The following is a 12,321-nucleotide window of genomic DNA, read 5'->3' as shown; positions in this document are numbered from 1 at the left end:
TCAAGTAAACCTGATGTCTTTGTACACAGACAGCAGAGGAGAGTCTTCCCCTTCCTTCACTAACCACAGACAGAAATCCTGATTCAAATAGATAATTAAGCCCCAGACAACGACGTTCATTTAATGTATTTTATTGCAATTCTCAACAAATTACAAAAGAGGTAGAAATGTTAAATAACTTAAGCATTTACATTCCAAATGCAAAAAGGCCTATTTACAAATATTTACAACAATAAGTTAAGAGAAATATATTATCACAGTATGCAACCATTCGTCTTCAAGGGCTTCAGAGAGCCACTTTCAGTTCAGCTCCTTTTCCATCTCCTCGTCTTCGTCATCGCTGTCTTCATCACTGCTGGAGTCTTCGTAAAGGCAGATGGTCGCTTGGACCGGGTAGTTGCGCAGGAGCATTTCTGCGTCCTGGTACAGATAATCGAAACATCTCGATTTCGGCCAGAACAACCTTTTTTTTAAAAAAAAAGAGAGAGGAAAAATGAATAAGACATTTACACGTTTACACAGAAATAACCTACATAAGAATTAAAGATCGTTTCATTAACAAAACTCTACTTACTTCACTGGGTGAATGAACTGAGGCGTTTTGGGGGTCTTTGCAGCAGAAAGGTCTCCATGAGTAGAATGAGCCTGAAAGTCGAAACAACGCGATCTTGTTAGACTTTTCATCCATTAAACAATGCACGTTTGAATTGGAAAACCTCCAAGACTTCAAGTCGTCTCAACTCACCTTGTGTGCGGCGGTTTTGTCCTCTGTTCCAGTCCACGGTCTCCACAGAGGACCGGCTGAGTGCTGAGAAACGTTGTCTCCGGCAAAAACAGAAGTTAATCCACTGTTGGCTGTGAAAGTCTCCATGTTTCCTTGTGGTGGTCAGTCCTGCGTAAAGTCCTGAGAGGATGTGTGACGGAACACAGGAACCTCCTATTTATCAGGGCCCCGGCAGCCGGTGCCAAATTGCGCTTTGACGCGTCCCCAAGTGTCGCCATGCGCCACGATGCTGAGGTGCGAAGTCACACTTCGGCAAACTCCAGCCATATGGTCACTTTCTTTCCTAACTTTGTATGTAGATTTAAAAAAAAACCATCTCTCGTGATAGATTGGTCTATTAGAAACATTTCTACAAGATGGACTGTATAGTTGATCCGATGTCTTCAGGCGTCCCTGCTCCCTGCATCCCCTGCAGTCTGTAAGCGTCACCTTTCACCGTGATTGTGCTTTATATGAGCACATGCGACAAATAAACCTGATTGAAGTATATATCGTTTTAGTCTGCTGATTATATTATATGATGTGTTTCAATTCAGCTCAGTTTGGTTTGTTAAACTCTTGTTGATAGCAACTTGTTGAACTCTTCATCCCCTTCACCTTTCAGTATCTCCCCCGTCTGCGTAGCCATTTGGGTGTGAGGTGTGAAGAAACACGTGCCCTACTGTCATTGCCTGCTGCGTGAGATGATGGAAGAAGGCTCGTGCAGTGCGAGGGGGTTGACACGCGTCTGCCCTTCTGTGTACACAACAGCAGGAGTGGGGCTAATAGCTACACTTCAGCAGATGCAAAGCTTGAATGCAGCACACCTCCATATGGAAACCCTAATGACAATATGTTATGCAACCTCTATAATAACTCCACGGGTCTGCCCCTCATGACAGAGACCTCTGCGATCCATTGATTTAACTGTCTTGTCTTTTAGGTAAGTGTTTCCTCCCAGTGCACCGGTAGGGGGCAGTGTGGGGCTACATGCTGTGATTAAATTAAAAAGGGAACAGTGTCAGATTTGACACATTTGTTGGAGAAATATCAGCCCAAAACTGCAATGGAAGTAGCTGCCGGAGAACTCAGTGGCCTCCATATAGGCACTAGTATGTGTGTGTGTGTGTGTGTGTGTTTTCATCTGACTTCATTCAGAGCTAATGGGTGCCACACTTGAAAGTATCACTTGTAAAATGTGTAGTAAGCCTGCAGTGGAGGTTTAAAGGTGAACCGTGCATGACCAGCATTACATTTCTTTGCCCACCAGCTGTATCCACATCACACACACAACTGAGAGCTCGGCACTAATAAGGCCCACATAGACCTCTTCCTCCCTCTCTTTCAGTCTCTCCGTCTCTTTTACTGCTCTGGAGCTAATTGGACACTCCATGCTCTGCTGCTGGCTTGGTTTGTGCTTTTGCGTCATTCACTCTTTTGCTATACTTCGCACTATAATAACCAAAATATATGGACACATTACATGCTCAAACACACATGCATAAACATGACCTTTGCCATCACAAAATGAATGCAGATTAATACAACACTTTTTTCTTAACATTAACTATAGTAAAACTAGGTCACCATATTGAGTGTTTTCATGTCCTTCCTTCAATACTGGTCATCAAAAAGATGCACCTTGTATGTTTTTTAATACTGTAGCGACGGCTCTTAAAAACACACATGGTGCATTATGACAGAGCAGCGCAAAAGAGAGAATAAAAGGACACAAAAGAAGCAGGAACAGGAAATGTGAGCTCTCTGTCAGCTCTGAATGAAGCAAAATTGCAATTCCCTACATGCAGCCCACTACCACACTCACATGCAAGAATAGACAAAATATTAAGGACACTCATCATGGAGAGCCCACAAAGCTATTACCCCTTATTGGCTTCTCCCATTAAGTGTAAATCAATGAAAAAGGAGGAGATGGAGATAGAGAACCTGCTGACAGTTGTTTAGGATTTGGATTGTATAAAGAAGAAGCTCAACAGCAGGGAGATGTCTGTAATATTTCAGACATTCGATGTTTTATTTATATTTATATTCCTTTTATATTTCCCTCTTTTTTTGCCCAAGTCTCCCCTGGCTCTCCATGGCAACGGTCAAACACAAATAACTTTGTTCATAGTAGTCCATTCAGTAAAGCCTTATCTTTTTATTCCTGCTTTTTTACACCATTACTGTAAATCAGATTTAAATGTGTTACCAAAATTAACATGAATGAACTCTTCAACCATCAGTTAAAAATAAAGCTTTGCATGCAGCCTATAGACATAAAACACATACGTTTATGGTCCCCATGGTCCTGTTTCCAGTGTGTGTGAAGCCATTATTTTTGTGCTGGGCTGCTGTTTTGAACCCATTTGTGTGTTTTAGTGGAGAAGCTATAATTTGAAGCTCTCACATTAGTGTTGTACTCTATGACACTGATCTTATGTCGTGAACCCGTGGTGGCAGTATTTTTAGGCTTTGCTTATCTTGACATTTTCCTTGGACGCTAGGCTACTGATAAAAAATACACAATGCTCTTGACAAGATATCTGTTGTTTTTCTGGAAATGAGAAGATATCTATCTACAAGATGAATTTCAGAGAAAACCTCCCTTTGATCCTCTCTTTAACGAAGGACGAACATGATGATTGTAACTCATCCTCTCAGCCTAAGTGAAAATGCTTCAAACATACTGCATATTGTCATTATCACACACAAAAAAATACACAAAACCTACCGCCCTATAGACCGGGGCGTAAGGACAATTCTTGTTTGAATCATCCTAACAGAATACCAAATGATCAAAGACCACCAAGGCACAGGGCTTAATAACAACCGAGCTTTGGAAAAAACAGTGCATCGCTTATCCATCAGGGGTCCAGTGGCAGTTTAATCAAACCTATTTGGTATTCAAATCCTCAACCTCAAAGAGGTCGAATTCAATAATCTTATATAATCATTTAAGTTTGACCTCACATACGAAGTTTTGCAGTTGACACTGTGTGATGTCATGATGGACTCACAGTGCAGTTTCATGCGTGTTTATATATTATATGGGTTTCAATGAGCTCTGAGTTATGTTCTCAGAATGGCTATGTAGAAGGTCAGACTGATCCCGATCCCGGTTTAATTGAAGTCCAGAGTGTTCCCTTGGAAACCATCTGACAGGGGTAAAGTGCACTGTAAGTAGAAGCACTCCGGGTTCCAAGAAAAATATGAGAGAAACAGAATTCAATTCAATTGCAAACCACAAAGGATGAAACAATAAATAAACAAAACTGAGCATAAATGCACCGTGACAACAGAGGGAGGCTGTGTTTAATGTAGCTATTGTTATATGGCTTCAGTTGGAGAAACATGGATCTACAATATCACAGCATTTACAATATAATTGAAAGTTGTGCATGCCACAATATCATCTGCTTATTTACAGTTGTTTTAGAATCATCTTAATAACAATCTCTCCTGTAGCCTCCTAATATCTGTCATCAATTCATTCATAATTCATTGATTTACACTGCCTTCGTTCTTACACTCTCTTCTTTTGTTTGTTTCTTCATCTTCATTCCAGTCACAGACCCTCTACGACAGAGAGCAAAGCCTTAAATCCCCGAGCAAGGGTCAAGATGACAGTGCCCTGTGTTTTCCTTCCTTCCTTCTGCCCTGAGATTAACTTCTGCGACTGCTCAACATGCAGAAAGTTGTGTGGTTTATGCTGACAGGAACAGATTTGGAAGGCTCATCCATCAGAGCTGAAGCACTGAAAAATACCACTTGTGGGAGTCAATTTAGATGACAAAGATGAAAGAGTGAGTCTTTAAAGTTGATGTTGCAGAGTGAGAGTGTTTGCAAATTGTATGTGCAACAGGAACCCTCAGTATACCAAGCTTTGAAGAATTGTTGTTCTGGAGAGAGATAATTAATCCAGTACCAGACACATATTTTTTTTCTCTTTGGGAGAAGAAAGTAAAAGACATAATGAGATGAGAGACAAATAAAGAGAGCTCAATTTCCAGGCCTGATCTTGAGCGGTCCAGGATAAGACTTCACTGTCAGTGACGAAATTATGATTTTATCTCAGCAACATCAGAATTATGCATTGCACGTAGCAACAATGCTGATGCAGAACCCATGAATATTTCATATTATCTATTTTGAAGTCTTGAATGTTTCTATCCCCAATTCAAAAACAGACAGATTCAGAGCAGTCAGAGTGGTGGGTGGTAGAAGCTTTTGAGCTATAGAGCTGATTTGTGACCAGAATGTTATTGGGCAAATGAAGGAAGGAAAAGTAAATAAGAAGTAACATTGGAAACACTGGCCCACAGCAGTACTGGACACACACAATGAATTGATCAATGGGTGTGAAGCAGAGTGTTGATAAGAGATAAGAGAAACTTGCTTGTACTAAAATGCAACCTTCTCTCTCTTTGTTACTTGCGTCTGCCGTTGCATTTATGTGTCTTTATTTGTGGTGATAAGATTTTCTGGGTTTTTACTAGTCAATTTGATGTTTGATTGGGCTGAATCACAAACTACATTCTCTTATTTCTAAATTTATGCTACTTTCTACTCTTGAACGGGAGCACCGGTACTGTATAATGTCCCCCCGGGGATCAATAAAGTATTTCTGATTCTGATTCTGAAAACATCCATCCTACCTCCAGCTCCTGAGGTGATGAGTCAGGGAGTGCAGCACCCAGCGGCCAGGGTCATTTACATGCAACAGAGGTCTGCAGGCTCTTCGGGGGAGGCTTGAGTCTCACCTTACACCAAAGGTCACTGATGTGCTAAACATCATGTGCTGATGATAGGGGATGACCATTACACTCAGAGACTTCAACGTATACGGACACTGTGTCAGAAATCCACACAGACACCTGCTATTAAGCATGTAATTCAAATTATTCCACAAATGTAGTAGCCTATTTTGAAGTTAAATTGGTAGAAGTAAAGAGCATGTAGAGGTTTAACAAAGATGACATTTAGAATTGGTGTTTGACATTTTTAAATGAGATATAACTATAAATAGTTAGTTAGAAACTTTACTGCCCATAGTGTGGAAAAAATAATAACAGAACACCAGGCAAAGCAACAAAAACATAACTGTAAAAAACAGATTATACTTTGATCATTATTGAGCATCATTTAAAGCTGTAATCAATATTTTTATAATAACAATGTGAAAACAATGTGAAAGGGGTCGCCTATAGTTATGAATCTACAGAGAATTATCACACAAATCTGCAGCTCCCCTCGGCTTGGAAAAAAGCTGTACACCATCTGTTCAGCACCAAACAGTAGACACACACAGTTAGTGACGACAGCTGGTAAACATGGTGCAGCATTTAGAAGCTACAACGTTCCCCGACCCTTGGCAGAGACCAAAAACTGAGCTTTTACTGTTGCTGGTGACATAACTTTGATCTACTATTGTGATATGATTCAAAATGTTTCAAACAATTGTTCATAGCTTACTATACAAATTGGTGTGGAATCGAGATTCCGTGCTTCCAAAACGAAGCTATCTCCTCTGACTGGAGACCCACTGTACACGAGGAGCTGACATACAGCTGATGAGCGCGAGTCATTTCAGTTATTTAATGTAGAAAGCTGAGAAGAAAAGCGATCATAGGGAGGGCTCTTCTTTACACATGGTATTCTAATTGCTTTTGGCATTTATCAGTTGTGTTGGGGATAAAAAAAGATTTTTCACTCCTCACTGACGAGTGCTTTGACCATTTAACTGCCAGGTACCATTGGACACATTTCTTTTGATCAAAGCAACATTCACTGTGAAAACAGCACAGCAAATCATCTCACCATGGCCGCGGTAGCAAAAAGAAGAACAAAACAGCAGCCTGAAAAATAACAAAGCAAAGCAAGCCCAGTGGGACAGCTTTGAGAAACGGGTTGCTTTCATTGAAATATGAATTATTGATCTGCCGATGAATATGAGACATAATACTGTAGATAGCAAGCTTTGATGTAGCCCTTGTAACCCTCCCAGCTTTCAATAAAATGAATGCGAGTAACTCAATTGCATATATGCAATATAGTAATAATATTTTTTGCTTTTATACTGTGTGACATTTGTGATTCATCATCTGATAACATGGATTATTTTTCTTTTCTTTTATGAAGGTCTGAGCCTCAAGGGCAATATCTGCTGTAGTCTCTCCTTCAGCAGCGGGAGTAGAAGGAGGTGATAATGTCATCTGGAGACAAAAAGTAGGACTGAGGTGTGCACTGTCTGACTCATAGCTGAGCAATTAACTCAAAACAAAATAATAGTTTGGATGCGACAACTCAACAAATATTCTTCAGTGCCAAACTCCAAAAGCGTCACCAGATGACATCACCATTTCTAGTTTCAGCGCTCCAAATAAAGTAGCCTTTTGCATTTATGTTTATTTGTAGTGTGCACACTTCAGATGTGATAGGCTTATTTCTAATTATTCTGATGGCATACGTTTTTAAGTGCAGAAACAATCGGATCTGTCGGGGGAGGGGGGGGGGGCACCTGCCCAGTCCAGCAAGAGTTTTTGTTAAGCAGCCTTCACCATACCTTAGCCGCAGTTTATCTTTCTCACACCTTAACTATACTCTAGTTGACATGTGCAGGTATTTTAGAAACTATTTTGTAACTATTGGCAAAGGACATTTAAGGTTTTGGGGAAGTGTTGACCTGTCTGGCAATAGGTTTGTTTGTCATTCTTGATACTACCACCAGATGGCGCCAATATTAGGAATTTCCAAATCCTACACATAGGGGCTTTAATTTTAAGGATCTGGAACAGAACTGTTTGAAACTATGTGGATGTTGCCAAATCTAGCTTGATCATCATCCTGTGGTGATAACTAAAAACGAACCCAGCTCTGCCGAAAACGAGGTGCCTCATGTCCAGACATGTTTTGGCCAGCACCAGCAAATTTACAAAAGAAAAAATACATTACTCATACTCCAGGTCTATGCTGACATCATTCCAACAATGAAGTATATAGAGGGCACTAATAGCCACCAAGATTATAATGTATTTTATGCATTTGTGAATATAATGTTTATGATGTGGAACATTCATTTTGGTGCAGCATTAGTGAATGAATGGATGCATTAAGTGGCTCTGCTTAAGAGGTACTTACTTATTCAATTTAAGTAACTCAGGACTCCAAATGAATTTCCAAAGATGAAAAGACGGCATTTATCGATGAGGTGTTCCAGAGTTCTATAAAGCATTTCCCGCCTCATGCAGACACTTCCTCACATTCTCCTCAAGTAATTTCAAAATCATTAGTCATGGTTGTTTTGTTTACGCGCATTCAACAACCCCTTGCTCCACTTATAAGGCAAATGGTCAGGCCATTCAGACATACACTTTCTCAGAAGACTCGGTGGGTGGCTTATTATAAAACTGTACTCGGGGGTTTTCACAAAACTTATCACCAAACCCAAAGACATAACTGAGATGTTGCCATATAGTGCTCTAAAGAGATTTGGAGCATGTCAAGAGCATGTTATTTGACCGTTCTATGAAAGAGACACTAGATTTTGGTACAGTGGCAACAGCTTCCCCAAAAGAAGCCTCTAAAAGAATCCTTCTGGCTCACTGTGTTGTATGTATTGTATGAAACGGAGCTGGGATAACTTTACAGTAAAATGGCTTCTAGTTTAAGTGTTCATGAAGATTGTCATTTGTGTGATGTCACTGGCATATTTTGGGAAACAGATCAAATAATTGGACTATTTTGTGTATACACATTTATATATATATACAGTATATATATATATTATAGATTATTGTATTCTACTGGCTCTGGGGGTGTTTTCAAATTTGAAGTTGGCAACTTTGCAGTTTGATTTACAGAAAGCACATTGAATTCTTCTGTGATAACTTTTAAAATAGTGCACTGTCTATGTTACTACATAGTGTTCTCTGGGGTCCACTAAGGAATGAGGAAGGAATAAATCAGGAAACTGAATGAATGAATAGCTAACAAGTTGAAAACAACTCTGAGTCAAGGACTATATAAGATATAGTAGTTCTTTTCACAACACTGCTTGATATTATAATCTATCTAATTGGTTTCTAGAAGTCTGTCAGTCTGAACACTAATGAATCATTCCGTGAACTGAAATGTAGTTAGCGTCTGTCTCCTCAAAAAAGAGTGGTGTGTCACACTATTGTAAAATGTAATCATGCATAATTTATAGTATTATTATTTAATATGAATTTGAGGCTAAAGTGGTTGGGTTTTCCTCTTTATGTTTACTTATGTGTCATTCCCTGCATTTCAACATTATATATTATTTTTTAATGAAAAGCTAAGACTGATTCCTGAATCTCCTCTGTTGTGTTTCAAGGTGTTGATCACATGTTTGTAGAAAACTCTTGAAACAACTGAAACTGCATTGAATAGATTATTATTTTATTTTCAATACATCCTAAATGGCTTTTCAAAAGGTGCATTTTTTTCTGACATGTCTCAGACTGTTTGACTGCCCGTGTGTAAATATGTTGAATGCACTTACAGTATATTGACAGTTACCTCTCAAACCCAAGCCCACCCTGCTGCAAATGTCGCCATAGGTCTCAAATAGTATGTACAAATGAATTATACATGGTTTCAATACAAATAAACCTTCCTCAAGAATAATCAGCTGCAATGGAAAGCAGCGTCTCAGCCCCCAACACCAGACTCTTGTTTAAAAAGAGCATTTTTTTGCAGTGTGATCTCAGTATCCCGGGGAGTGAGTGTTGGATGACGATGATGCGCACTGAGCAGCTCGCCAAACGGCTGCTGCTGCTGCTGCTGCTGCTTCGCTCACAGGACTTACATGAGGATGGAGGGAGTTTCTGCGTAACGCTAAAGCAATGGATGTCCCTGCTCGTCCTCAGCTGTTCGGCACGTTGTTGAATTACGGAAGACGGACATAACATCCGAAGAGTTGTTCCCGAAAACCCCCCAAATTCACAGTCGCTGTGTACTTGTTTTCAACCACACAGAGAGCTCTCGCATCCCCGGAGATTGTGGTTTGTAAACTTTATGGCTACAGTAAAACCATCCATGTTTATAGCGTCCTCGCTGAATTGATTTCATTTGCTTTTTTTATTGTCTAGGTGCGTAAAATCGTTTTGAAATGTCCGACTTCCACAACCGGAGCCAAACCAGCGCGCGTCGCAGCGACTACGTGTGGCAGTATGAATATTATGACGACGAGGACCCCGTGTCTTTTGAGGGACTCAAAGCGCACAGATGTAAGCTCAATACAACTGTATACATTATAATCTTTCACTGCTTGATATCCGTGTGTGAGCAAACAGAGTTATTCACCTTTACCACTGTTTAATAATTAATTAATAATGACTCACTGCGCACCCTTCACTCCTTGCATTATCTTTATGGCTTCAGCTGGAGGGTGACACGCGCCACCTGCCTCTCAATAAACACATTTATCTGGCAGCAATAATTCCTGCATCATCTGTGCTGGTGTTTTATTTTCAGAGTGGTAATGAACGAGCCACTTAACGAGACAAAAGGATGACCATCAGCAAACAAACAAGACAAATGGGCTGCTGTAATCAAATTTCAGAAATTCTGAATGCTCATTTTAACAGAATAATTGTGGATTTTGGTCTCAGGCAGGGGGCCCCCGAGAAGAATTAAACAAGCACCAGCAGCCTACAGAGGGAGGAGCAGAGAGAGGGTTTAATCATGGCAATAATGAACTCTAATAAGATTCTGCCTTCTCTGACATTTCAGACTCCATCGTCATTGGCTTCTGGGTCGGGCTTGCTGTGTTTGTCATTTTCATGTTCTTCGTTCTCACTCTGCTCACAAAGACAGGAGCGCCACACCCGGAGTGAGTATTACAGTAGGCTACAGCCCAATTTTTCCTTTCACTCTCACATCCAGTCCTGGGGGGGGGGGGTTGGTGTTCAGTACCAAGGAGAGCTCAAGCAATTCAGCTCTTGCACTCCTCATCTCAGAGCTGGGGCAGCTCTCATATGTGAGGATGAACTCATGATGTGTGCAAAAGAACAGAGAGACAGGGCTGTAATGAGTTTCACCGACGCGTCTACTCTTTTGACAATATATTGAATTGCAAGACATTTTAATCTGGGTAACCAGTGGTTGTTCTCATGTGCATGAGATGGAGGCGAGCTTTATATGTAAGGCACATCGTCATCTCAAGAGAAGATCAGCAGTGGGAACTGGAGAGAAATCACTTGTATAAGGTCAGACTGACTACGGCTCTGAGGTTAAACCAAGAGGAAATAGCAAACTTATTGGCTGGCTGTACATCAGTTACCCCCTTCTTTTATTCAGGAAGGGGTGCTGGGGTGATTTTTAGTATTAGTTTTTAGTAGTTATTTCCAGACACCGACATAAAAAAAAAAAAAAACAAGACAGGAAATCTTCAGAAGTGCTCAGCCACAGATTCATTCAGGATAAAAATGACAATAAAAGCCCTTTATATTTTCAAGTTATTTCCCTGCTACAGTCTCACTCTGAATCTTTCTTTCTTAACAGAAACCCAGACTCTGCTGAAAAGCGCCATCGACCAGGGAGCTGTCTGGTAGACATCGTCAGCCCCCAGGATGAAAATGACAAAGCCTTCTCTCGTCCGTTGCTAGCGGAGTCACGCTCATATTTCCATTTCTACATCAATGAGGAGGATCAGGGGAAGCAAAAACCAGAAGACAGGAGAGTTGGAAAGCACACCGGAGCCCGAGCCCAGCAGGGGACCTGCAACCGGCCCAGAGGCATCATCTCCTCGGGGATGGACGAGATGGAAGAGGACGTTGAGGAAGCTGGAGGACACCAACCTCTCAAGGGACTAATAGAGGAGAGTAAGACAGAAAGAGAGTGTGCCTTCTTTTCCCACTTCAACATCCCTAACTTTGTGAACTTGGAGCACAGTTCAACACTTGGAGAGGATGATCTGCTCTATGAGCCGTCCGTCATACTGGAGCGCCAGTCTCACGATGCTCACTGTGACATCCACTAAGTCTGTTTCTACAACAAGATCACAGGCGGGGACATAGTGGCATCGCGATATTATTTGCTTTCCTATCACAGGGCCATTTGTGACCAGACAGGGTTAAACACACTCACCTGCCACACACCTACCTTTTTGTTCTATAAAGGGTCTCTGCTTGTGAGAGTTTTTCAGCCTTTTCAACAAGCATACATTCGGATCAACAAGCAAGAGAGCACAAAAGATGGCCCACAATTCCATATTAAGTGCAACTCACAGTTAGCATTTCTTCAAATGGTACATTTTTACTTGGAGTACTAGGCTCCTCTGAATTGGTTGCGGTTGTACTGTACCTGAACTAGATGGCTTTCCACACAGTAAAATGAGAAAGGCAGTGGAGTCACGAGGGAGAGATGCTTTGTACAATTCATTCTGCTATTATTGCTATCTTGTTGTCTTGTGCAATCCTAGACAATGGCCATTATCTTTCCAACAGGACACAAATGCCAGTTGGTCTACCAACACGATTAAAAGCATGGAATCAAATTTCTTTTCTTCTCAAATGAAATGCCCCTTATTT

At 40.8% G+C, this 12,321-nt stretch overlaps 2 protein-coding genes across 2 annotated transcripts; one reads left to right on the top strand and one right to left on the bottom strand.

Annotated features, from left to right (window-relative positions):
- Positions 1–300: 300 nt before the first annotated feature.
- Positions 301–871, bottom strand: ripply2 (ripply transcriptional repressor 2). The gene is made up of 3 exons (XM_070926428.1): positions 746–871; positions 575–645; positions 301–463 (listed from the first exon to the last, which is right to left on the bottom strand). The coding sequence occupies exons 1-3, from the start codon at positions 869–871 to the stop codon at positions 301–303; spliced, it is 360 nt and encodes a 119-aa protein (XP_070782529.1).
- A 9,028-nt stretch (positions 872–9,899) lies between these two features.
- On the top strand, positions 9,900–11,771 carry LOC139302539 (melanocortin-2 receptor accessory protein 2A-like). Its single transcript, XM_070926247.1, has 3 exons — positions 9,900–10,017; positions 10,523–10,622; positions 11,294–11,771. Exons 1-3 carry the CDS (start codon positions 9,900–9,902, stop codon positions 11,769–11,771), a joined length of 696 nt encoding a protein of 231 aa, XP_070782348.1.
- The last annotated feature ends 550 nt before the right edge of the window (positions 11,772–12,321 follow it).

The sequence above is a fragment of the Enoplosus armatus genome, chromosome 19 (genome assembly GCF_043641665.1).
Source record: "Enoplosus armatus isolate fEnoArm2 chromosome 19, fEnoArm2.hap1, whole genome shotgun sequence".
Lineage (NCBI taxonomy): Eukaryota > Metazoa > Chordata > Actinopteri > Centrarchiformes > Enoplosidae > Enoplosus > Enoplosus armatus.
This window is presented reverse-complemented; position numbering and strand designations above follow the sequence as displayed.

Coding starts and splice junctions, on each gene's coding strand:
- ripply2 (XM_070926428.1), bottom strand. CDS start 871: ATGGAGACTTTCACAGCCAACAGTGGATTAACTTCTGTTTTTGCCGGA. Junction 646..745: donor ACAAAACCGCCGCACACAAG/GTGAGTTGAGAC, acceptor TTCGACTTTCAG/GCTCATTCTACTCATGGAGA. Junction 464..574: donor CAGTTCATTCACCCAGTGAA/GTAAGTAGAGTT, acceptor TTTAAAAAAAAG/GTTGTTCTGGCCGAAATCGA.
- LOC139302539 (XM_070926247.1), top strand. CDS start 9,900: ATGTCCGACTTCCACAACCGGAGCCAAACCAGCGCGCGTCGCAGCGAC. Junction 10,018..10,522: donor GGGACTCAAAGCGCACAGAT/GTAAGCTCAATA, acceptor CTGACATTTCAG/ACTCCATCGTCATTGGCTTC. Junction 10,623..11,293: donor ACAGGAGCGCCACACCCGGA/GTGAGTATTACA, acceptor CTTTCTTAACAG/AAACCCAGACTCTGCTGAAA.